At 37.1% G+C, this 27,999-nt stretch overlaps 1 protein-coding gene across 2 annotated transcripts in view; it reads right to left on the reverse strand.

Annotated features, from left to right (window-relative positions):
• Nucleotides 1–27,999, reverse strand: part of kiaa0825 (KIAA0825 ortholog) — a 188,106-nt gene that overhangs the window by 98,395 nt on the left and 61,712 nt on the right. For both annotated transcript variants that reach the window (XM_048189167.1, XM_048189168.1), the window contains exons 10-19: nucleotides 25,026–25,216; nucleotides 21,295–21,477; nucleotides 21,046–21,171; nucleotides 15,804–15,943; nucleotides 10,474–10,653; nucleotides 8,561–8,779; nucleotides 7,914–8,322; nucleotides 2,831–2,987; nucleotides 1,964–2,131; nucleotides 583–677 (exon numbers count right to left, since the gene is read on the reverse strand). In XM_048189167.1, coding sequence (XP_048045124.1) covers nucleotides 583–677; nucleotides 1,964–2,131; nucleotides 2,831–2,987; nucleotides 7,914–8,322; nucleotides 8,561–8,779; nucleotides 10,474–10,653; nucleotides 15,804–15,943; nucleotides 21,046–21,171; nucleotides 21,295–21,477; nucleotides 25,026–25,216 — 1,868 coding nt within the window. The remainder of the gene's footprint in view (nucleotides 1–582; nucleotides 678–1,963; nucleotides 2,132–2,830; nucleotides 2,988–7,913; nucleotides 8,323–8,560; nucleotides 8,780–10,473; nucleotides 10,654–15,803; nucleotides 15,944–21,045; nucleotides 21,172–21,294; nucleotides 21,478–25,025; nucleotides 25,217–27,999) is intronic.

Below are 27,999 nucleotides of genomic sequence, written 5' to 3' on the forward strand. Positions count from 1 at the left end.
TCATTTGGAGCAAATTGATCAAACTCTGGCTCTGGTTTGAGATATCCTTTTAAAACGGCATACATGTATCACACTTAAACTAAAGCTCAACCACACAAGATCCCTCAGTAACCTCAAAATTATCTTCTGACACAGTCTGACATGTCAGATTGTGATTTTCACTCAGTTCTAAAAAACGCAGACACTTCATTTTCTCCACACAGTGAGCTCAGATATGCTTTTCTTTTTTTTTTTTTCTCAAAACTATGATGGAGCTGAGCTGCTTTAGCAAGCTTTCAGTGGAAAAGCGCTTTCTTTACTAAACTTTTAGGCCCGCATTCTGAGAATCAAAATCTTGAAGGAAACTCATATAGAGACGGCAACACCTATACATAAAAACTCAGATGAGGTATATGCAGGCAAACCATAATGCCTTTAGAAGCTGACACACACATTCAAACGGTCGCAGGATCCCTCTATCCTCTCCACATAATATTCACATTCATTACGGCAGAACACGGTGGGACATGACAGGCAGCACTTCAACAGTGTGTAAGCGAAAGGAGGGGGCGACTGTGTGCGAACGAAAGCAGCAGCCATTACCTGTTAGCGAGCAGCGTCGTGAAGGTCACCTGACTCGTGCTCTGATAGGCTGGCAGCAGTTGGGCCCAATCCCACTCCCTCTCACCCATAGCAGCCTGTTGATAAATGAGCAGCGAGTATTGTTCGTTATTAATCAGAGTTAATATGATCAGTAAATTACTGCTCCAGCTGGGCTGGACTAACCAAAGAGGAGGGGGTCCCGAACAAGGCCGCCCCAACACGATCTATCTATCATGTCTGCACAAGAAGGTTTTTATTCCAATAAGACAGCAATTAATTTATAAATCCATTTGGGGAGGGATGTACCATCATTTATAAAAAGATAAATCAATTTTGCAAGAGGAGTCGTTATTCTTCTCGCCGTTGTTCGTGGCAAGCAGCCCAAGGTTTCCCTCAACCACGAGTGGACCGTCCCTTTGTTAGGGAGCCAAATGAAATCCGATTGCTTTGATAGGCAGAACGTCACTCTTAACTTGAAACTGAGTTTCTTTTTTCTTTTTATTGACAAAAGGACAGGAGTGTGCCAGCCCCTCCTATTCTCCGACTGGCTGATTGATGGATCGGCATTTGTTTTTTCTGCCTCCATTTGATTTGACAAACAGCGCAGCCACCTGAAGGCGAGGAGGCTTTTTAATCATCCCCTTAATAAGGTGTTTTATGCAAAGCAATGCGAGCGCGAGCGATAAGGAGAAAACAAAAGGGATTAAGAGTGCCGCAGCCAGTGCTGAACGACGGGAAAAGAACTCGCATTTTAACCGACGCAAAACTCTGAGCCAAATAAGATAATGAAAGGAAAAGTTCCCCTTAAAAAAAGAAGGTTGCAGACTTTCCGGCTTCAAAGACGTTCCAAAAAGTCTCATGACATGAGCAGAGAAAACTTTATCCTACCTTTAAGAGAAAGCCAAAAGAGGACCATGGCTCTTGTAATTAAACCTTCAACCTACACCGTCTTCAACACGCAAGGGATGCTTTTTTTTTTTTTTTTTTCCCACCCTTTGTTCAAAGCCATATCACACTTGAAGAGTTCACCTTTCAAGTGTTTTCAAATTCTCTGCTCTTTTGGTTAACCTTTTTTAATGTTTTGCTTTGTGTCTTCCCTTCACACTAAAATATAGCTTAGGGACAGAGCGACCTATGGAGAATTGTCGAGTTCATCCTAGAGAAGCAGTTTGAAGTCTCTTAGTCTCTCTCTTATATTCACCTTGCCTGGTGGCCTTGACGGAAAGTTACACTCGCTCGAGCGTGAACGAGTAGAAGAAGAGAAGTAGTTCACGGCATTAATGAACTGCTGGAAATAAAACTTATGTGAACAACAAGTGTTCGCAAGCACCTCGAGTTGAAGGCTGAGAGACCAAAACATGATAAACAACAAAGGACCAACCTGATCGAACTTGTTGGGGCCGATAGAATTGAACTCGGTGAAGGGGTTAAACTGGGATATATGGTGGTTTTGGTTGCTTGCTTCAGAGGAGAAGACAACAGGTCCCAATGGGGAGTCCGGAAGCGTATTCGTCTTTGAAAGAGGCGATAGGACGGACCTCAGTAAACCCTACAAAAGAGAGAATGAAGAAACACAACGTAAAGGCTCATAATCGAAATACACTCCGGTCCAGACAAATGAACAGAAACCTGGACACATATTATTACTAGACTGCATTAAGCAAAACTGAAACACTATTAAAGTGGTCAAATTAACAGTGAGTCTCTACAGAATTCTTAAACACATCATCGGACAAATTAGTACATTTCAACAATTATTACATACCCAATTTTGGACATAATGGACATTTCTTTTCTGTCTATTCCCCAAGTAATTGGCCGACAATGGTAGAAATTAATCAGTCTATCTAGGAATAGGATTTGAAAACAGGACATTGGAGGAGGACAAAGATATGTATAGATATGACACAAAGAATCGTCCTAAGTGAGAGTTGTACTAATTTCCCAAGATGTATTCTTATTGTTAAGTAGAGCAAGGGGTATTGGGCATAGAGGTGTAGTTTAAGTGTAGACTAATTCATGAATCTTTTCCTTTAATTTCTGTTATTTCTGTTGTTTAAGTTGTTATTTCCCAATCGTTTTTTTAAATCAGGTCAAGGCTGTTACGAGAGGCCTCGCAGCAGCATCTGGATGCGGTTGTGTCTCCGCGCAGCAGCTCTGCACATGCGTTCCCCACAGCTTCAGGTCACACTGTCTGCCTCAGGCTAACAGCCACCTAATTGCTTGGTGAAAAACAGCAATTCGCTACCTCATTGAGCTGGATGCTGTGATGGATTTGCCGGAGGTGCTGGCTGCCACCTGCTCTATGGCACAGCTCCAGCAGCAACTGCCTTATTTTATGCTCAGTCAGTTCCGCGGGCCCACCTCTATCCTGCGCCGGGCCGCTCTCCACACGCTCCAACACACTGATGGAGGAACACATAAAGGGGAGAGGGGGGTTAACATGAAATAAATGGAAAATGGTTATTATATTACTCAATTTAAACACTTCTAAAGGCAATTTTACACTGTAACTGCAAGATCCCAGTTCATTTTCAAAGGGAGATTTTAATTAATATAGTTTTTTTTAAATTTGATTTTAAAATGATTTTACAATTTATAATAATTAAAATAATACTAATACTAAATAAGTACATATTACAAATACTAAAACTACATTTATTAATTTTGGCAGACACTTTTATCCAAAGACTTATATTACATTCAAAGTACACATCTGTTCTTGCATTCCCTGAGAATCGAGCCCATGGCCTTGCCATGACTAGCGATATTACTTACTGTTTGAGCGACTACTACTACTACTAATAATGCATTTATTAATTTTGGCAGATGCTTTTATCCAAAGCGACTTACGTTACATTCAAAGTACACATTTTATCAGTACTTGTTTTCCCTGAGAATCGAACCCATGACCTTGCCATCGCTAGCGATATTCCTTACTGTTTGAGCTACTACTACTACTACTACGACTACTACTAATAATGCATTTATTAATTTTGGCAAACGCTTTTATCCAAAGCGACTTACGTTACATTCAAAGTACACATTTTATCAGTACTTGTTTTCCCTGAGAATCGAACCCATGACCTTGCCATCGCTAGCGATATTCCTTACTGTTTGAGCTACTACTACTACTACTACTACTAATAATAATGCATTTATTAATTTTGGCAGATGCTTTTATCCAAAGCGACTTACGTTACATTCAAAGTACACATTTTATCAGTACTTGTTTTCCCTGAGAATCGAACCCATGACCTTGCCATCGCTAGCAATATTGCTTACTGTTTGAGCTACTACTACGACTACTACTAATAATGCATTTATTAATTTTGGCAAACGCTTTTATCCAAAGTGACTTACATTACATTCAAAGTACACATTTTTTCAGTTCTTGCGTTCCCTGAGAATCGAACTCATGACCTTGCCATCGCTAGCGATATTCCTTACTGTTTGAGCTACTACTACTACGACTACTACTAATAATAATGCATTTATTAATTTTGGCAAACGCTTTTATCCAAAGTGACTTACATTACATTCAAAGTACACATTTTTTCAGTTCTTGTTTTCCCTGAGAATCGAACCCATGACCTTGCCATCGCTAGCAATATTGCTTACTGTTTGAGCTACTACTACGACTACTACTAATAATGCATTTATTAATTTTGGCAAACGCTTTTATCCAAAGTGACTTACATTACATTCAAAGTACACATTTTTTCAGTTCTTGCGTTCCCTGAGAATCGAACTCATGACCTTGCCATCGCTAGCGATATTCCTTACTGTTTGAGCTACTACTACTACGACTACTACTAATAATAATGCATTTATTAATTTTGGCAAACGCTTTTATCCAAAGTGACTTACATTACATTCAAAGTACACATTTTTTCAGTTCTTGTGTTCCCTGAGAATCGAACCCATGACCTTGCCATCACTAGCGATATTCCTTACTGTTTGAGCTACTACTACTACGACTACTACTAATAATAATGCATTTATTAATTTTGGCAAACGCTTTTATCCAAAGCGACTTACATTACATTCAAAGTACACATTTTATCAGTACTTGTTTTCCCTGAGAATCGAACCCATGACCTTGCCATCGCTAGCAATATTGCTTACTGTTTGAGCTACTACTACGACTACTACTAATAATGCATTTATTAATTTTGGCAAACGCTTTTATCCAAAGTGACTTACATTACATTCAAAGTACACATTTTTTCAGTTCTTGCGTTCCCTGAGAATCGAACCCATGACCTTGCCATCACTAGCAATATTCCGGTCCCACTTTATATTAAGTGGTCTTAACGACTATGTACTTACATCAAAAAATAAGTACAATGTACTTATTGGGTTCATATTGAATTGCAAAACACATTTTCAACTATTGAGGTGGGGTACGGGTAAGGTTAGGGAAAGCTTTGGTGGTATGGGTAGGTTTAAGGGTTAAGGAATGGGTCAACAGTGTAATTATAAATGTAATTACAGAAATTAATTACAGATGTAATTACATGCAGGTGTTTTTAAAATATAAGTACAATGTAAAAACATGTATGTACACAATAAGTGCATTGTATCAAATGATTAATTTAAATGTAAGTACATAGTAGTTAAGGCCACTTAATATAAAGTGGGTCCAATATTCCTAACTGTTTGAGCTACTACTACTACGACTACTACTAATAATAATGCATTTATTAATTTTGGCAGATGCTTTTATCCAAAGCGACTTACGTTACGTTCAAAGTACACATTTTTTTCAGTTCTTGCGTTCCCTGAGAATCGAACCTAAAATTCGAAAATTTAAATAAATAAATTGTTTGATTGCTTTAATTTCTTTAAAAAATGCCACAATGCCACAAAAGACATTTTATTCAAAACAATCAAATGACATTTACTGTAGCTTTTGTGATCTTTTGTGATGGGATCAAATATCCAAATACGAGTAGCTGTTGTCAATATTTGCTAGCACTGAGCTGAAGTGGGCATTGTTGTGTTTGCACTTACACGTTCCACACAAAAACTTGCACATGTTCAGTGCAAATTGCCAAGAGCTGTTGCCAGTAGTGGCAAAACAGTTGTGTCACATTATTTGTGACCATTTTTTCTTTTTACATCAAGTTTCATTGGACAAAAATGAAGAAATTGAAAAAAGTCAGAAGACAAGAGTCTTCTCTCAAGAGTCAGAGACACAGTGCCGTAACTTTACTTGCTGTAACCTCAAGGTCCTCTCAACGTACCCATTCTCGTGCCCTTCCTCTCTATCCAACATGCCTCATCACCCTCACCACGCTTTCCATCCGATACACCCCCTGTCATTGTTTCCCTTCATTCCTTCTTCCTTCCTTTTTTTATTTTTCAATCACAAAGTGACAAGGAATGTGTCGCCTGTCAGGCAGGCCTTTAGCTTCAATGACACAGAGAAAAGCTGCGAGACCCTGGGCAGCCCAGCCGGTGAACGGGGTGTCAGCACCTGTGCCTGTATCCTTCCCTGTCCATCAGTGTGCAGGTGAAGCAAATGATTGGATCCAGTCAGCGGCTTGATTAATGAGAGGCCCGTCGGATCCGGGACAAGCTATCAATCACGTCATTAGGACCAATGTGCCCCGAAAGAAGCAGAACACCCCCTCCGCCCACGGAATCCACTGCATTCATCTTCATCTGTGCATGCATGCCGTCAAAGCCTGCCAGGGTCACCGTGATGGAGAACAATCATCTTCTCCTCTACAAATTACTTTGCAAAGACAAGAGATGAGGGAGGTGTGTGTGTGTATGCATTTGTGTGTGTGTGTTGACAAGCTGGGGTGTGGGTGTTTTTCAGAAAACCCGCTTTCCGCCGACACACTGTACGCTGATTGTTTACACCGGAGGCAGTGCCTGAAAGTGAAGGTTATTTTAATGAATAGTAATGGTTCCACTGACTGTCTAAGACAGGCGATACATAATCACTCTTCCTTTTTGCTATCGTCCTTTTTTTTTTTTTTGCCCTCACTCCTTTTTTTTTTTGTTTTGTTTTTCCTGTCATTGGGAGCAGCGTTTCTCGGAACACTAAAAGTTTTTTTTTTTTTTTTTTTTTTCCCTAACTTTGTTATGATGCTAAATCATTTTCAATAAGGCTAATTAACTCTAAGCTTTTGTTCTGGGCATGACTTGGAATATACGGTAAAACTATGTTTTGTTTGTTTTTTGTTTTTTTTCCCAACAGTGAAAAATAGCATGAAGTATAGGTCACTTTTCAAAAGTGCTCAAAAATCAATCATTTGAAGAAATTATTAGTACAGGATCATTATTTAAGGCAAGGGTTTTCATACTCAGGTCTGGAGAAAAGTTCAGATGAAAGAAAGAAAGAAAGAAAGAAAGAAAGAAAGAAAGAAAGAAAGAAAGAAAGAAAGAAAGAAAGAAAGAAAGATTTATAGTATAACACCTGTATAATTTAGAAGTCCCTCAGAATGGTATAACATATTTTGGGGTATGAGGCATTAAAATTTTTGAAACTCCTGAAGAATATAGGTAACCAAACAACCAAAACATTGACTTCCATAGTATGGAAAAAAAATACTGTTGAAGTCAATGGGGCCCATCAACTGTTTGGTTACCAACATTCTTCAAAAATCATCTTTTGTTTTCAGCAGAAGAAAGAAATTCATACAGGTTTGGAACAACTTAAGGGGGACTACTGTAAATGATGACAATTTTCATTTTTGGGTGAACTATCCCTTTATCCGCAAGTGTGGAATGTTGGACATTTCATGCACTCAAATGTTGCAGATTTAATACTCAATTATACTTGATGTACTCAACTACATGGTTGAATACATCGAGCATACGTACATAGTGTATAAGTGCATAGTGCGTATATAGTAGTATAGTGGGATGATTTAAAGATGATTTAAAGTACATGATTCAAGGATTGCAACACTTTCTTCAGTGATTCAAGTCAGATTTCTGCACTCAAATCCTGTGGGTGACATCAAACCCATTCTGAAGTACACATATCAAAAAGCTTGAAACGAAGAGCTACAGGCTAGGAAAAGAAAACACAGAAAACAATACATCATTATTTTGCCAAAGGATGAAGGGTGAAGTTAACTTCTCAAAATGAATGAAGGATGAGATTGAAGTCTTTAAAATGACATCAAAATATCAACTGGCAGCAGCTAGACAATGAAGACAATATTCGATTAGTTAACTAGTTAAATAAACAACATTAAAATGCAAAAAGACGGAAATCATCTTTCATATGCTGAATAAGCTTAACAATGAATTTGTTATTATTGGTTTAATTGGGAGTATATTCCATCAGGCTCATTTCAAAATCTCACCTCTCGCAGCAAAGCTTTCGTGCCTTCTGCAGCTGCATGGAGGTCCATTTGGGCCTCTTCTCTTCCAGGCCCTGGAGAACCTTATGGACCAGAGGCTTGGGAACGCCCTTCTGCTGGCCCAGGCTGACCTGCAGACATTCTGATAGCAGACTTAGCCTATCCTTGGCCCCTCTCTCCAGGGGCTGTCCAGACAGGAGCTCAAGGGTGTCACCGTTTTCTAGATCCTGACAGAGGCAGACCAACAGGACCCAGAGGAGGAGGCCAGTAGACCTCAGCTGTCTGGCATGCTGGGAAAGCCTCTTCTCAGCCACAGTGAACAGGAAGCGCACAGGCAGGGGAAGGGAGGCTATGGTTGATGGAAGGTGGGTGAAGATAAATGAGAGGGCTTGGATAGCTAGATTTATGCTGCCTGATTGGAAGAAAGAAAGAATGAGGAAATAGTTTGATTTCTTGTTAATCTTAAATAAGGCTAAATCAAATGTACAATAGATACAAAAGTAAATGTACAATAGATATTTTCAGTAGTTAAAAATGGATGGATGGATGGATGGATGGATGGATGGATGGATGGATGGATGGAAAGATGGATGGATGGATGGATGGATGGATGGATGGATGGATGGATGGATGGAGAAAGCTGTACATACTTGTGTTGGTTTCATTCAGCTTGGGATCTTGTGGAATGTAGTTCCATTCTTTTGGGATTTTGCTTAGGACATTTCCGGGTAGGTGTTGTTGCACCAGGGGTCCAGACTGGTCTTTATATTCCTGCACCATGCTGACCAGGTGGATCAGGAGTTTGGAAGTGGATTCACAAACAATGGACCTGATGTATTTAAACAAGGCTGGCTCCTCTTTACTGGAGTCTGGAAGAAAGAGAACAATCAACAACAAAGTTGTTGAGGCTTAAAGAAGAAAAGACCACCCAAAATGAATATTCTGTCATCCTTCATGTCTTCCTTCTGATGACACAAAAGAAGATATTTTTAAGAATATTGGTAACCACACAGTTGATGGGCCCCATTGAATTCCATAGTAAATACAATGGATACTATGGAAGTCAATGTGAACCAGAAACTGTTTGGTTACTGACATTCTTCAAAATATCTTCTTTTGTGATCAGCAGAATAAAGAAATTCATACAGGTTTGGAACTACTTGAGGGTGAGTAAATAATGAGATGACAGAACTTTCATTTTTGGGTGAACTATTCCTTTAATAATTATATCCAAACTTAATTTTGTAAATTCATTAGACACTATATAAAAACAGTCTTTTTTTTTATAATTACATAATTTTTGGTTGACAGGACATTACCTTAGAGAAGAAGAGGGACGTAATTTATTAAGGATATTGGTGTTTCTTCATCTATGGGCACTTTTATTTCCTTATAAAAGTGATCTTTATGAAAGCTTAAACATTTCAGTTGTTTCATTTTGTTACATTATTATTTTTGTATTAATCTCTTTTCTTTTATATTATTAATTATTATTATTATTATTATTATTATTATTATTATTATTGTTATTATTATTATTATTATTATTATTATTATTATGTTAAGGTCACATTAAAACGTATCAAGCCTTTTTTGCAACTATTTAAAAGACATTTATGTATCGATTGTATTATTTTACTCCTGTCCCATATGTAAATATGAATATGAAAAACATAATTTATTTATATTTAACTAATAATCTAAACATAGTCAAATTAAAATAAACCACTTCAATATTTATTGTTTAAAAATAATTCAGTATTAATTGTTAATCAATATTGGTTAATAATATGTTATGCTTTATTTTGTTGTCATTATGCCATGGGAATTTTCTAGAATTTTCTCACTTTTGGCCATTTGTAGTAAACAATTAAATAAATAACACAGTTCCAAAGAGTAGAGGAAGAAGAAAGAACTAAATAATTGTAAAACTGATCATTTTCCTGACCAGCCAAATTAGCTCTTGTAAATGACACAATCAAGGTGCCAAGCAAGCTTTATAAGATTATCTTTAAAGAAGAATAGACATGGTCAATTAAGCCTAAACACAACACCTTACATCAGTACAACAACATGCAATACACACTCTCCTGCTGCCTCCTCTGTCATTTGTCTAATTTGTGAAACTATAATTGCCACTCACATGTAATAAAACAGAAAAACAGCTTCAGCTTCAGCTTGGATTAAATCCCCTGAATCAAAGCCGAATCAAAAGGTGTCAGGTAATAATTGCAGTTTCTATGTCAGTATGCAAAATCAATACGGTAACCATTAGCATAACAGAAAATGTTCATGCTGTGGTTTTTACAGAGAGGAAAAAGAAGAAGGCAGACATGTAAATAAATAAGCAATCAAAGAGACCGCTAAAGGTTTAATTATGGCTTTGATTTGATGATGGGCTTCCAGCTGGTCAGATCTGATATTGAGGCAATTAGAGGACACAGTGGGGGCACATGGTGATAGTGGCTTCTAACTGGACTGTAACCAAATGGGCACATCTGACTAAAATTGTGTCTTTTTGAAGTCTAAACAAATGTAGGACAGAGCATTGCAAATTCTGCACCTGTTAAGTTGTAAAAGTGCTCCCAAAGGTGTTTCCGGTCCAGGTATCCCTCCAGCGCTCGACTTAAAGCCCTGGGGAAGTAGTTTAGGGAGGACAGGATGGCAAAAACAGCTTCTAAAAACTCTGCAGCTGCTGTCTGAGTATCAGGGGACACCTCTATTCCTCTGTCCACACAGAGACCTGAAAGCACATTACCGTGGTTATTTTAAATGATATCAAAAATAAAAAAATAACCACAATGCTAAAAATAGCATGGCTTAGCAATAAGAATGCAGCTCTTGTGGGGTGTTCCTGGTCTGCAGTGGTCAGTATCTATCAAAAGTAGTCCAAGGATGAAACAGTGGTGAACCGGCGACAGGGTCATGGGTGGCTAAGATTCACTGATGCATGTGGGGAGCGAAGGCTGGCTCGTGTGGCTCGGTTTGAATGAATGATTTAAAGACTCACTCATAAATAGTTTGTATGTTTCATTACAGGATGTATCTGTTTTTGAATGAATATCTTGAATGATTCAATGACAAATACATTTTTAATAGTGGCGTACCTAGTGGCGTAACAATGCAATCGATACAATCGTTGTTTGAAGCACGGCAGTTACTCTATTTTGATCTCTACCTTAGACATCAGTGTTTATATCCAAAATATAAACGTTTATCTCAGTAAATCTGTGATTATTTGAATGATATAAGATTGCGTGGGTGTTTGAATCGAGATCACAATCTTTTAACCATTAATCGTACAGCTCTAATATAGTCATTTAATACTAATCTGAATTACTGGACAGTTAAAACAAAAGTCTAGCCTAGCACAGGAAATTTATGTCTTGTAAATCAATACAGTGTGTACGGTCCATTTTAAAGGGATAGTTCACCCAAAAATGAAAATTTGATGTTTATCTGCTTACCCCCAGGGCATCCAAGATGTAGGTGACTTTGTTTCTTCAGTAGAACACAAAAGATGATTTTTAACTCCAACCGTTGCCGTCTGTCATTCAAATAATGCCAGTGGATGGGAACTTCATCTATAAGAGTAAATAAAACTTGCTTAGACAAACCCAAATTAAACCCTGCTGCTCGCGACGAAACGATCGGTTTGTGCGAGAAAGCGAACAGTATTTATATAATTTTTTACCTCTAAAACACCACTATGTCCAACTGCATTCATCACTCGATTCGTTTGGTCTGATCGCGCTTTGACAACGGCAGTGATGTCTCGCGCATATACTTCAATGAGAGCTAGACATCACTGCCGCTGTCAGAGCGCGATCAGACCTCACTAAGCGAATGCTGAGCACAGTTGGACATAGTGGTGTATTAGAGGTAAAAAATGATATAAATACTGTTCGGTTTCTCGCACAAACCGATCGTTTCGTGTCTTAGGACATCAATGTGTCGTCACGAGCCGCAGGGTTTAATTTGGACTTGTCTATGCAAGTTTTATTTACTCTTATAGTAGAAGTTCCCATCCACTCGCATTATTTGAATTACAGACGGCAGCAGTTGGAGTTAAAAATCATCATTTGTGTTCTACTGAAGAAAAAAAGTCACCTACATCTTGGATGCCCTGGGGGTAAGCAGATAAACATCAAATTTTCAATTTTGGGTGAACTATCCCTTTAAGGCAAAAAGCCAATTGACTGTCTGGACAAACACATGAAATATGAGACCACAACAACAAGATATGACTGAATGCCCTTGTCTAAATGTTGTCAGACCTGTGGGGTTGTAGAAAGATGCAGGATGGTTGTGCCTTTGGTTCAGCCCGTCAGTCTCGCTTCCTAGAGATGACAGGCTTTTGAATAGTCGATTGAATGCAACGCAGCATTCAATGAGTGTCTTTGATAAAAAGCAGGCTGCTGTTTGCACTTTTTTGATAAATGTTGGACTGTTTTGAAATGACAGGCCTAAATTACCTGTCGTAGTAGAGCGTGTGGTTAGCTAATACTGCTTTGCTTAACAGGGACTCTGAATTTTGCTCCTGGTGAGGGACTGATGGGAATCGACTCTGCTTTTTTTTTTTTTTTTTTTTTTTTTTTTGCTGCATGTGCAAGGAAAACAGTAGACTACAAATCACATTTTACTTGGTGAGAGACTTTTTGGTGTCTTGTTCCATCTTTCACTGTAATTATCCATTGACTACTAAAAAAATATTACATCAGAGCTGTGGTGTACAGCCATGGCAGTGACATTAATTTTGTGTTTTGGAAAGTTTGCTGCTTCAGTATTTGTAGATCATTCTTTTCACATGTTTTAAAGGCTTTTATTGGCAAAAACATTTAATATATGCAAAGAGTCAATATTTATGTTGGCCCTTCTTCTTCATAACCTCTGCAATGCACTCTGGGCCAAATCCTGACTGATGGCGATTTATTCTTTACTTATTAGTGCTCGGAGATGATCACAATTTGTGGACTTCTGCTTGTACACTCGCCTTTGAGGATTGGCAACTGGTTCTCTGGACTGAGATCTGTGGAGTTGGAAGTACTGCAAAGTAGCTTCTTTGCTGCCCTCCTTGACACCAGGCCATTGTCTATGTGTGGAGATACACTCACACCCACCTGATGCCAATATTGAGCAAACTCTGCACTGGTGGTGACATAATTTCATAGCTGATTCCTCAGGAGGAGACACTTGCTGGACACTCTGTGATGTCCTGAAGCCTTTTTCACAGCAGTTGAACCTCTCTCCTTGAAGTTCTTGATTATCTTTAAAATGGTTCTTTCAGGTGCAATATTCTTTGCAGCAATTTCTTTGCATGCAAGGCCATTTTTTGATGCAAAGCAATGACGGCTGCACATCTTTCTTTGGAGGTAGCCATTGCTAACACTAGAACACAATGACTGGAAGCGCTTCTTCCCTCCTTTTGTGGCAATCAGTCTGCTCTTATAATCCAATCAGAATGATACGGTGATTTCACCTGACTAGTACTTGTTCACAATTTCCCATGTGCTGATGAAATGATTAGCGAAATGATGTTAGCCAGTAAAATTTGGGTTTTTGTGATAAAGTTCTCTTTTTTTGCCAATGAAGCTTTTTGCAATTGTTTAAGATGCATCTGATCACTCTGCACAAAAATCTAAAAACAATGTGAATCAACACCACAACAGTTGAAGCAGCAAACTTTGCGAAACACACAATTTGTGACACTGTCAATACTTTTGGCCACGGCTCTACTGGGTATTGCATGTGCTTATATGACACCACATTCAAAATACATTTTACTTCTGTAATGTGACATATTTCCAAGTAAAATATATTAAATGATTTAAAATTAATTGATTTCATCTAGGTGGTGGGAGGACAGGTGTAAGCCAGAAAGAAAAGTTCTGAAGAAAAATATTTATTTTTGAAATAACATGCACTAATTAATTAATTTTTATTTTATTTTATTTTATTTTAATTTATTTTAATTTATTTTAATTTATTTATTTATTTATTTGTTTGTTTATTTATTTATTTATTTATTTATTTATTTATTTATTTATTTATTTATTTATTTATCCCCAGCAACATCATATCATCAATACAATATTCTTGGTTAAAATTTATATTAATGCATAAGGGAATGTATATTTTTAAATAACTTTTTTTAAATTCAGCATTTTCTGATAAAAAGTACACTTGTTCCATGAATTCTCATTAATATGAACATAATTAATGAGGTTACAAAAATGTTGTGTGCATAATAATTATAGAGTAATTAGCAAAATTCATAATAACAATCAAATTAAAATAAGACTTTTTTAAACAGCTTTGCCAATAGATACAGTAAATGCTATTTAAGGTCTGTCATGTCAAAAATCCCCAATTAACAATTTCCAATACATTAAAAGACAAATAAAACCATACAAAAATGACTACGGGATTTTCCCCCAAAAAAAGCACATAAAAACCACAAGGGGCAGTACAGGGCTGGACAGGTTAATGACCTGCATCTTTACAATCATCTGTTTATGAGCCGCCAGATGAACCGTGATAAATGAACTGCTGGCGTTTCTCAAGAGAGAGGATTCCACAAACCAATTCTATCCTCCGCTAACAAACCTTTGCAACCTTGACGTGTTGCCAACAAACACACCTGTTGATTTTCTACCGGGCCTCACAGATGAGTTTCCACTAGAGGCTCTTAATTGGAACAAGACATCGCTATCAGTCCCTTAAAGAATTCCACGAACAAGCTCCTATTTAGAGCACAGCTTAGCACTAAGCGCTCCCAAACTGTGCTGAGAGACAGCGACTCGAGCGAGGAACTTTAAAAGAGGTTTCTCTAAACGGCAGACAACCAAGCCACCGCGTTTCTTCTTAATTAGCCAGGCTGTGGCCAGGCAGTGTTGATTTACGGCGACGTGATTCCCACACCAGAGCACGCAGGAAGACGTGCTCTCAGCCGAGCTTGGTTATTAATGAGCTCCGCCATAATGTGAATTAATGTGCAAGCACAAAACAGCCTTTAAAGGTTAGACTTTTCAGAGTGGAAGGAAGAAAGAGGAAAATCTTTAAAGGTCATTCACTTTGCTCTCACATGAGTGTTTATAACTGAGCTCTATTGATTCAGAAATGATGAGGAGGGTGATGAGTGCGATGATGAGTGAGTAAAACGACATTCTCACAACATTCGGGATGAATCTCCGATCTGCCTGAGGATGAAACACAAATCTGATGAAACTGAGCAACGTATGAAATTGTCTAAAAAACAGGTGGATCTGCCCTACTTTGCAAAAGAGTATCAAATGTGGCTGATTGAGACGAGCCTCTCAAGATCTAAGGTAGCATTTACTTGTTAGCAAATTCAACAGAGTGTAATTTCAAATTTTAGACTAGCAATTAACGATTTCTATGGCTTATTTTGCAAGAATGAAAGGACTCGGCATGGTTCCACCATGCAGGTGTTGGGCGACTCGCGCAATGTTATTGTCGTGATCAGTTCACAAGTGCACACAACAGCCTATTTAAAATAAGATGCGTGCGAAATAAAGACCCATTAAAAACAGGTGCAGGCTATTAAGAGCAGCAAGGTCACTGGGTCATCCTTACAGCTAATCAGTCTTTCCACCAATAAATTGTACTAAATTCATTTGTGGAAACCAATGAAAGCATTGATGTGCTTCAAAGAGCATCTCCTGTTGCATGCCTCTCTTCTGTTAAGCATAGATGCAAGCTACATCAGACTCAAACATGTAAAAATGAAGACATTTTTATAAGTCAACAAAACTATGTTTTGATATTTTGCCAACTTTCAGCATGCTTCATTACAGCAAGAGTAAAAAATAAATAAATGGCATCACTGGTAAGGGCACATTCACAGTTCAACAAGTAATGTGTCAGACTTACATGAGTATGAGATGATGATCTGCAGCAGTAAGCAGTCTTTGTGAAGGATGGTCTGCAGAAGTAGTGCTGGATTATAACAAGGTCCAGACACCAGTAGCTCAAACAGACATAAAGAAGATCCCTCAGATGCTGGAAAATCCCTTAAACAATAGAAACATATCAATTAAGGTTTTGTCAATGCTCAAACGTTTAGATTAGCAAGTTTTTTTTTTGTTTTTTTTTGAAAAAAAGGTCCCTTATGTTCACGAAGTCTGCATAATAACTGTTGTATTGTAATTTTAAATGTAATTTTAAACTTTCATCACATTCCAATATGCTAATTTAGTGCTTAAGAAACATTTCATAAAAAAATACAACAAAACCTTGCTATGTGTACTGTGCTCTTTTGTTGGTTCAACTGCTTCTATTGTTCTAATTTGTAAGTCACTTTGGACAAAAGCTCATCTGCTAAATGATTAAATGTAAATTACGGTTAGTTCCTGTCCTTGATTCTGATTGGTCAATAGCTGTGTTTTATTCACGATAAAACACAACTATGACCGCTTCACCCCACGGTTCTGTGTATCACTACACAACACCCTTAGCAACCACTCTTAACAACCTAAACTGTTTGTTCTCCATTTATATTGTTAATTGAAGTTTACTGTATAATGTAGAAGAGTATTGTGAGAAAGACATCGATTGAACGAGTTTATTACCTACATTCAGATTTAGCATTTTCCTTCAGGTCAGTCCTATGTTCATATTAAAAAATCTGTTTAAATGTCCAATGTATTATCCAGTCCTTTTAATAGTTAAGGGGTTTTTCCCGTGACTGACAACGCTAGTCAAAGCATTTGTCAGTTGCGTCTTGTTCTGTGTTCACAACAGTTTAGTCTTTTCAATATAAAAGTCTTCGCTACTGAGTGACTCACTCATAAAGACAGTCTTCGCCACCATCTAATGGCGTAATAATGAAACTTCTGTTGCTGTTCACGGTCAGGGACTATTTTTCCAGTGGAAGGAAGGCTTTTGGTGATTTTACCTAATGAAAGTTGCATTGATACATATTTTTTGGCTTTAATATTTGTAATGTGTGGTAACCGTTTTATAAAAGCAATAAGGTACTGAAGGCTAGAGCTGTATCGTGAATAAGTCACAGCTGAAGGGGAACAACGCCCTTCAGCCGTGACTTATTCACATTACAGCACAGCCTCTCGTACCTATATATATTATTGTGCAAAAGTCTTAGGCCACCATTAGATATTGTTTTTGCAATGGTATAATGACCATATATAACTACTTCTCAGTGTTTTTATTAGAATATAACCAGAAAATACAGGAAATTTATTTACAATAATTCAGTGATATGAATTTTGTGGTGATATATATATATCATCCTTGCAATTTGCATTTTTGAATTATTGAGCCTTAATGATAACCATGAAAATGTACATCAAATTGTGTACCTTAAATTAAGGGTTTCAAAACTTCTTAATCCCACAGACCCCAAAATGTGTTAAACCCTTTTATATTTTCAGTTTTATTTTTATAATTTATAATAGAATGTGTTAAATAGACAGTGCTAAAGTAAAACAATTAAACAGTGCACAGACAAAACTAAAAGAATGTACTCCGGTTCATTTATTCTTCACTGCTCTGTTGAGGAGCAAATATGCTATTAAAATACTACATACAATAGAATGTCAATTATCCATTTATTCACCAGAAAACTTTTCAGTGATGCTTACAAAAATAAGTTGACTAGAGTTGGATAAAGTGTAAAGCTGCATTACAGTTGTTCTGAAGAGAGCATTGGTAGGTAAAAAATGTTAAGAATCCAAGGACATCTCCTCTTCAGTCAAATGAACACTTCAGAACAATAGCTCTGTCACAAACAACCCAATGTCATGTGATATTCATTGTGCTCAACCACTGTCTGAAGACAGTTTAAACAGCCCTCACACACGGAAAACCAAAAAACCTCAGTCAGGGTAGTGTCATGTTTAATTTTTGACAGGAATGAAACAAGACCGTGAGGATAAAAGTACAGAATGTTCAATGGATTGTACTGTTTAATTCAATTCAGCTGACGAAACATCTTTATAAAAAGAGATTCAGTAGACAAAAAAAACCTCTATAAAACAGATTTGAAAGAGAGTTTTGAAAATCACATGTGATTTGGACATTTATACCATTGTAACAACTGCAAGTCTATCCCTCACAGCCTCATTTTCAACTGTGTAAAATTTTATATGGTGTCTACCTTGATGATGGTCAATTACTGTTTTCATCATCACTGCACTGTTATGTTCTCTTCCGCTAAGCTGATAGGAGGGTATTTTGCTTACCCGCATCACACCACATTATTAGGGCTAAACTAAATTCCAAAAGAAAAAAAAACAATAAATTATTTACACTTCTGTTGAAAACAGAGAGACTGAGTGGGGGAATGAATTCATTTTCTAATATTTTTTAAAGAAAAAAAATCTAATTTCATGGATATATTATATTCACGTTTACCTTAAATGTCTACTGTAAATACTAAACCTATACTATTAAAATATAAATAGAAAAACGAAAAATCGATTATGTGCATCTTTGCTCCTATGAAGGTATCTTGAGAAAAATGGCTCTATATTAAACGAAACACATACAAAATACCTGAACCGGAAGTGATGCAACCTGTTTTACAGAATACAGAACCCCCATTTGAAAATGTGTTTGAACAACAGCACCTTTAATCAGCTAATATTGATCATCTGTATTGAAACAGCATGTAAACAATTCTAACGAAAAAGTCAGTAGTACAGTTAGCAACAGCTATTGCTATTTAGCAATATATAATTAAGGGCCAGATTTACTAACAGCTTGTGCCAGCACAAACAATCTTTAGGGTTAAAAAAAAATACTGTCAGTATTTACTAAAGACATGCAGTGAAAAAAATAGCACTGAAAAGGCATGGGCAGGGTTATTTTTGCAGCTGACCGATTTACTAAGGTTTGAGCTAGTCATTTTACTGGTATTTGCACCATTATTTAACGCCCAAAAAAGTATGTCTTAAACCAGGCGCTAATTTGCGCTGCTCTTGGTAGATTGCGTTGGTCATTATGGAAATGATCCAGTTGCGTCTGTGTTCTTTAATTGTGTTCTTTAATGGGATTGCGATCTAATTTAATTTGCCCCGTTTAGTAAATCTGGCCCCAAGTGTTTAAATTGTCATTTATGCATATTGTTCTAAAAGTATCATATAAATGTGCCCCATGCAAAATAAATAAATAAATAAATACAAATCTTCAAATGGCCACTGACCTCTCAATGGTGATAACAGTCATGCTTACTTTAGCACAAACCACTAAATATCATTATTTATCCCTGACCTTGGGTGAAGAACAAATGTTTAAGAGAAGGGTGAGCTCTGCTACATAGGAGAATATTATGCTTTATTTAAGCAACCAATTTGTCAAGTCAAAGGCCCGGTAATCCACCCGATATCCCACTTTAATGGTCCTGATAAATCTGTAAGCTATACCATGAGGTCAGGTTTCACTGTATCTGGAACACGAGCAACTGAAAAAAAGAAGAAAAAACATCTTCCTGCCCATAATGCTCCTTGATTTATTGATATTTCTTGTCTCTTTTATTACTTTTTTATTTAATAATCCAAACTGTCAGTTTGTTAGAGCGTTTGAGTAAGAAGAAGAGTTTGATTTTGGTGTATGGCCTCTTGGCTCTGGTGGGGCCCTCACCGCAAGACCCTCAGGGAGTCTTGAACACAGCGAGGCTAAATAAATAAATAAAAAAGGAACAGGCAATAAAAATGCACTAATTTAAATCCCTTCGACTTCATGGAAGTGGAGCCGGTGGGGCTGACGACCGGTGATTTGTGTAAGCGGCACATGCGATGAAATCACGCTGGAGTGGGAGTCTGGAGCAGTGCTGGGGGGCTTGAGAAGGGTGATGTGAGATGTGGCTGACATTCTGCCTGGCTTCACAGTCCTCCTACAGGCTCCGTTTCAGCCTTTCACACCCGGGCTGAAGACCCGCAGCGCATGTCAGCATAAACAGCATGACTAACTATGGCATCTGCATCTGGCCTGCATTAGGGCCGTGAGTCTGGGGGTCTGGTGACTGCAGTAATGTATTGACTGTGTTTGTGTGCATTTAACACATGAACGAAAACTGAAAAGCCATGCTAGCCTCATTTGGCTGCAACAACTCACTACATTGCGTGTGTGTGTTGTTTGTTTTTTTGGTTTTTTTTGTAATTAAACTTAAAAATGGGCTCAGCAATAGAGATACAGTGAAATCTGGTGATGTTTTTATTGTGTCTATGGAATCTTAGGGTAATGTGTTACAAGTATTTTATTTTAATAATATTAGATTCCTATTATGTAATCAGATTGGAACACTTTTTAGAAATGACATTACATTTTATATAAATAAGTAGCAGAAGTATTAGTAATAAGTAAATTATTATTATTATTATTAAAGACATGTGTCCACCTCAGTAGTCACATTTAAATCATCATAGATATAAATAAGTAGTAGATTTATTAGTAATAAGTAGTATATTGTTATTGTTATTATTATTATTATTATTGAAGACGTGTCCACCTCAATAGTCATTACGTCAAAAATACATTTAGAAATGACAAACAGGCACAGTATGTTCATATGAACTATTGTGTCAGTAAAATTGTTTTGAAAGAAATTAATACTTTTATTCAGCAAGGGTGCATAAAATGTATCAAAAGTGACAGTAAAGACTTTTACATTGTTTATTTATATTAATATTTAAATGTATTTTTTAAAATATGCTGTTCTTTTGATCATTTGGTTTCCACAAAAAATACAAGCAGCACAACTGTTTTCAACATTGATTATAATAATAACCTTGTTTGAGCCTCAAATCTGCATATTAGAATGATTTCTGAAGGATCATGTGACACTAAAGACTGGATTAGGGATGCTGAAAATTCATCTTTGTCATCACAGGCATAAATTAGATTTTAAAATATATAAAAAAATAATTATTTTAATCTATGAATATTTTAAATTGTAATTGTGTTTTACAATATTGCTGTTTTTACTGTATCATCAAATAAATGCAGCCTTAGTGAGCGACTAATCAAACTTTTATATGGTAGTGTGATTCTATAAACAGAAGACATCTCTGAGGGGAAAATGGCATTAATGGGTTACTCATTCTAACTGACTACTGACTTAACGCATTGGTTTGTTGCTCAATACTGTCAGTACCTCAGCAGCTCCTCTGTGAACAGTGTAGGGTTCATTACGCTCAGCCACATTGTGTCACGACTGTTCACTCCTTCTGGAAATTTTGGAGTTCTGCTGCCTCCTCCACCACAGCCTCCCTGAAAAACCCTGGAGAGAGATCGAGACAGAGTGAGAGAGAAACTATGAAAAATACACATATACCTTCATCAAATTACTAATCTTGCCCTTCTAGGTCTCAATAATCCAAGTTTATCCTAACTCTTGTGTCACCTGTGCAGCTCTGCTAGAGGTGATGTAAGGATGATCAGTGCGGTCAGTAGCTGGTTACACAGGCTGTGTATGGACCACATCCAAGATCCACGGGCTGCATCTGGCCTTAGCAACTCCTCCACAGAGTCACACATACTCCACATCAGATTCTCCACGGACAGCAGAATAACTGTAATATCAACCCTGGAGGATGCAATGAGACACCTCATATTAGATATAACTCAGTGTCACTGTCACACTGTGTCCAAACCAAGATTTTCTAGCAAAAAGTAATATTTCTTTATGTGTAATATGTGGTATTTGATAGAACTACACTTTATGGCCAAATTTGCTTGTTGATTATTTAATTTGAATATCATGGATATTAATAGGAAGATTTCATTGGTCATGTCAATCACAGTGCTGATTGTCAACATAATACTAAAACAAACACTAACCCCAAACCTTAACCTCAGTATAGAGTTGGAAGAACATCCTGATAGATATGATTATGTCACAATCACACTTTTAATAAATTATATATATATATATATATATATATATATATATATATATATATATATATATATGTGTGTGTGTGTGTGTGTGTGTGTGTGTGTGTGTGTGTGTGTATATATATACAGTACAGTCCAAAAGTTTGGAACCACTAAGATTTTTAATGTTTTTAAAAGAAGTTTTGTCTGCTCACCAAGGCTACATTTATTTAATTAAAAATACAGTAAAAAACAGTAATATTGTGAAATATTATTACAATTTAAAATAACTGTTTTCTATTTGAATATATTTGACAAAGTAATTTATTCCTGTGATGGCAAAGCTGAATTTTCAGCATCATTACTCCAGTCTTCAGTGTCACATGATCCTTCAAAAATCATTCTAATATGCTGATCTGCTGCTCAAGAAACATTTAATGTGTACAATTGTACAAAATATTTGTGTACAATATTTTTTTTCAGGATTATTTGATGAATAGAAAGTTCAAAAGAACAGTGTTTATCTGAAATCTAATCTTTTGTAACATTATAAATGTCTTTACTGCCACTTTTGATTGATTTAATGCATCCTTGCTGAACAAAAGTATTCATTTCTTTAATTTCTTTTCAAAAAAATGTAAATAAAAATTCTTACTGACCCCAAACTTTTGAACGGTAGTGTATAATGCTACAGAAGCTTTGTATTTCAGATAAATGCTGTTCTTTTGAACTTTCTATTCATCAAGGAATCCTGAAAAAAAAAGTACACAACTGTTTTCAACATTGAAAATAATCATAAATGTTTATTGAGCAGCAAATCAGCATATTAGAATGATTTCTGAAGGATCATGTGACACTGAAGACTGGAGTAACGATGCTGAAAATTCAGCTTTGCATCACAGGAATAAATTACTTTGTCAAATATATTTAAATAGTACACAGTTATTTAGTACATATACATACACATACACATATATACATACACACACATATATTAGCATCATTATTCCAGTCTTCACTGTCATATGATCCTTCAGAAATCAGTCTAATATGCTGATTTTCTTCTCAAGAAACATTTATTATTATTATCAATGTTAAAAATGGTTTAAATTGAAAGAAAGAAAAGAAATGTATTTAAAATAGAAATATATTTCCAGTCACTTTTGATCACTTTAATATAGCTTTTCTTTTCTTAAAAAAAAAAAATCTTACTGACCCCAAACTTTTGAACAGTAGTACTGACGTAAAAATAGGGAAAATCAACAATATCCAATATCGACCACTAACCAGAATTGTACCGTATCACCCCTACTTTCAATTACATATGTATCAGTAAGTAACCTCAAATAAATGCATGTTCTGCTCAGTTCAAACCACTAAATTTGTGTATTATGTACTTCTGTACAGTCTCTCAGTATCCAGAGAGGTCGAGCAACCCACTTTGGTTTCCCTATCAAACTCAACTTTTCATCACCTACCACCAAGTTCTGCTTTATAGCACAGCGAAAGTTCCCCTTTCACCAGATAGGAGAAAAAGAGAAGGGAACAGAGTCAGAGCCCATCTGCTTGGCTGATCTGCTCTTTCTCATCAGTCCTGGAGTGGAGGGGAAGCGTGCTCTTGTGGCATCTTTAACCACTTTAAGTATGTGTTAATGCTACGCACAAGGCCTGGGCGGTTGGGCCCGGTCTAGCATGAAAGAACCGGGCCCTCCGCCAGGCGCTGAGGCAGGGCCATGTGCTAACAAAGAGAGACTGTTCTACAAATCTGGAGATCTGCTTTGACCCCTGGGGCCGAACACCGGCATGATCACTAAAGCATTCAACACTGTCTGCTAAGCCCGAGGTTCCTGATAGAAGGTGAGCTTGTGCGTCTCAGTGCGGCAGAAATACTGTAAGATCATTCGATCAGACAGCATGGACGACTGCTCTCTCTTAGAAGCTTGAGTGTGACTGCTGACCATAAGACGCAGACGGGTGACTTTAACCATGCATGGCCACTTCAGCGAGACACATTTCCACAACGCAACAAACGAATGCACATGAGAATGGTATATGGTACACAGAAATTGTACATGAGAAATAATGTATAAAATCCAGCATGTTCAAAACACTCTTTTTAAACTCATATTATACAATATGTAGGAAGATAGCAAATGGTATTTTATTAATATAATGGTGAGGAGAAAAAAAAAAAAAAAAAAACACAAATATATGGTCCAACTTTATATTAAAGCTGCAGTCTGTAACTTTTTTTTGGTTAAAATTATCCAAAAGTACATAACCATTCAGTGTTACAAAACCATCTCCTTACTTTAGCCAGATTCACAACGGTATGCTTGTAATAATGTTTTCTAATCTGGGTGGAACTTGTAGGTGCAACAATAATAATAATTTGCACGGTTTGATGTGATATGAGCTAAGCAATCGTTAAATTTAATCAACATTTGTAGCGTGATTCATTGTAATGCTGTTTTTCTCAGTTGGTCAGAACAAAAGTGGCAGATTTTTTACTTAATTGTTCAGTTGACATTTTTTTAGTGAAAATTCTTATTTTGGTCAAACTTCCAAGACTATAATTTGTGATTCTGAAGTACAGTATCCACTGGTGTGGTGACTGACAGCCACAAATTCTCTTCAAAACATTAGATTCATCCGCGCTGAGGAGCCGTGCCGATGCACAACCCACGTAAAGATGATAATTCAGCAAAGAACTGCAATTGCAGGTTTCGAACAGAGATGGCGACGAAGAGGCAAAACTTATGGACTGCAGCTTTAAGTGTCTTTAACTACTATGTACTTACATTTAAATAATTAATTTGATACAATAAACTTATTGTGATTAATCGTATCGAACATAAAAGTTTGTTTACGTAATATATATGTGTGTATGTACTGTATATATACACACACACACACACATATGTATATAATATATACATATAATAATATAAACTCACACATATTATGTAAACAAAAACTTTTGTTAGATGCAATTAATCGCGATTAATCGATTTGACAGCACTAGTACATACATTTTACTTATATTTTAAAAGTGCTTGCATTTAATTACAGCTGTCTATCTATCTATCTATCTATCTATCTATCTATCTATCTATCTATCTATATAAAAAAACTAAAAATATTGTGTCTGTGGAAAGGTATGTAATGGAATAAACAATGGTGAATGGGAACTTAAAAAGTAACAACAGTTCTAAAGTTAAATGCGGCAGGTTTTCAAACCATCCTTTTATCTGGTACCTGATCTGGGGGAGTCTTTTGTAGGATGGTCGTGCTCTTGAGTACCTCTGAACTAAGACCTCCAGGGTCTCACACAGCACCTGGGCCAAGGTCTGCCGGGCCTGCACGGGGGCAACGGCGCCCCAAAGGTCACTGCGCAGGCCTGTGAGAAAATAGTGCCACATCTGGATGGAGAAAGAACACCTTTCACCCTGGAAAAATGGTGGAGGAGACAAAGAGAGACTGGTAAAGAGATGATGATGATATCACTGCAAATAAATACCAAAATGAAGAGAAAGGAAAAAAAGACAGAAGGTCTTTCCAGACAATCTTCCTCTAGACCCTCATGGTCATGCCACCTGCACGCTGCACCTGGACCCCTCATTACCACAGAGAAAGAGAGAGCGCATGGATACTTTGAAGTTTTAATCTGGATATTCAATCACTGTTCATCTGAACATTACCCAGACATACATGCGAACTGAGTCGAAATGGCAGAGACCAAAATGACCGGGTCATTCCTGTTATGCAAGACTCATCATGTGGGACTTAATATATTAGGTGAAATATAACTCACAATTTTAAAATGGAAATCATATTCTGTATTTTTTTTTCTCCCCCACGACATCACAATTAGGTGAATTTTAAAGCTTGGCCTGATCGTATCCATAGCATACCTTTTAATAACTGGCAATTTATTAAGAAATTCTCCAGATGTTTCTGCATTTTTCCCTTCTCTAATCACAATAGTTCAAATAAAACATGGTTTTCTTGGGAATATTGTTTTAATTGGATTTTATAGGTTTTTCCTGTGCCCTCAATTTCACTTTCCATCCTGTTAGACTTCTGCAACTAACAAAAGCCAGTTCCATGACATCATCCTCCAGGAAGTGATTTCTTTTTTTTTCTTTGGTGGGAGAAAACAGCATAAACATGAACAAGTATAAACAACATATTTGATAAATTATGTGATGGTATTAGCTGGTTTGTCTCAGTTTAAAACAGAGGTTTTTAAACTTTTTGATGATGCCAAAGACCATCAAAAGGGACTTTGGGGTGGTACTCGGTGTGTTTCGAACACAAGGACAAGGTTCTAAATGAAGTTCGGGGTAAAAAATTCCCGCCTCAGAAAGTCCCTGCTCGGAAGGTAGTACTTTTTCAAAGTTCAGGAACTTTCAGGGATGGGACTTGGGCATTGAACATGCTGAATGGTTTGATTTCTTGAGCATTTTGATTGGTTAACTCCATGTAGCATTTTATTTCAACCACCATTTTTAAAAGTCTGTTGCGGTGCGTGCAGTAAGGCCGTGTGTCCACCAAAGCATTTTTTTTTTTTTTCCCCAACGCCTAGCATACATTTCCAATTGTTTTCAATGGGAGCGCCACATTTTTTGCCAGGAAGCCAGGAACATAACGAGGCGCTGAGCTCAAGCGCTGAGCACTCGCCGTTTTTTTACCGGTCGCCTCGAGTTGAAAAATGTTCAACTTTGAGTAAAACGCTGTGCTCATCACTGTCAATTTTTAGCCAGCAGTCCAATCAGAGTGGAGGAGGGGCGGGACAAATATAACACCTAACAACCGCCACATTCTGCTTGTACAACGTCAACAGATGACAACAGCAAGCATAATAACGGAACAAAATAATTGCAAGGACAACTATATACATATATTTTTTTATGTATAAATGCCCATTTAGAAAAAAAAAAATATTAAGTGTGAAACTACATGTTGTATCCAAAATGAACCGTAAATTTGTCTACCCACTATCAGAGTACTGTATACTCCTAAAGAGGAAAATGTTCAGTTAAATTCAATTATGTATTATTTTATTATATTATAAATCACATTTACATGAATAAAACGTAATAAATAAATGTATAGAATAATTAATATTTATATTTGTGTACAATTTATGTCTTTTGAAAGCATCATGAAACAGTAATAATATCAAATTAACTAAATGTCTTAAAATGACTGCTATATGTTAAACATATTTAATAAATATCTTAAGTTAACAAGTATAATTCCACAGGCCTCCTAAGGCTCCTCAGACCGTCGTTTAAAAATCCCTGCTCTAAAACATTCTATCCTTTGTGAAAAAATGACAGAAATCTGTATGTTATAAAAATTCCCAAAGACTGAAAAATATAAAAAAAATAACTTAAAATTGCCACATTCAGTGAGCATTTAATGAATAAAGTGTATGAAGCCATTTCTGCACTTTTAAAGAAATGATTTGCAAGAAGTTACAGAGCACAAATGTAGTGCATAACAGGAATGAGCTGACCGATCTAAAGGGTCAGATTTACGTTGCTGAGATGCTTTAGAATTTTGTGATACATGCTCAACAGCTCTAACAGAAAAGCAAAAAAATGGAAACACAATTCAGAAAAATGATAAAAAGGACGAGAGAGTCTGGTTTTCTAAGAGGCTAATTACTTTCAGGCAAAGAGGAAGCAGCATTAGGAGTTCACAGTGTGACCAAAGAGAGATTATTAACAACCATGTACTACATCTCCTAATGAGAGCTGGGACGTGGTCCACCAGTGAGCCACGGCTAAGTCAGCCATAGAAAGAGACACACAGGGGCATGACCACATGTCCGGACCCAGGGATTTAGTGCTAGCGACCGGGCCTCTGGAAGCACTCGGGCCCTTTGGCATTTGCTCAGGAGGAAGTAAAAGGGAGAGCTGAATGGAAGAAGGCCAAAGAGAGGAGGGGGAAGAGGGGATACAGGTCAACAGAGGCGCAGACTCACAGAGCCAGCCGCACACCTGCACACAGCAGGCCAGTCTGCCCCACTGCCCCGCAATGGGCGGATATGTGCGTGTGCATCTGTGAGAGCGCTTATGAGTGCGAGGATATCTTAATGGAGGTTCGGGCTATGGGAATGGCTAGACTCTTCAACACACAGATGGTTGAGTCTAACGCTGCCTCAGGGCACCACAAGCCTCATTGACAAGACTTGAGAAAGGTCTAGGACTGAGAGCTTTGT

Source organism: Megalobrama amblycephala, linkage group LG4, assembly GCF_018812025.1.
Source record: "Megalobrama amblycephala isolate DHTTF-2021 linkage group LG4, ASM1881202v1, whole genome shotgun sequence".
Taxonomy (NCBI): Eukaryota; Metazoa; Chordata; class Actinopteri; order Cypriniformes; family Xenocyprididae; genus Megalobrama; species Megalobrama amblycephala.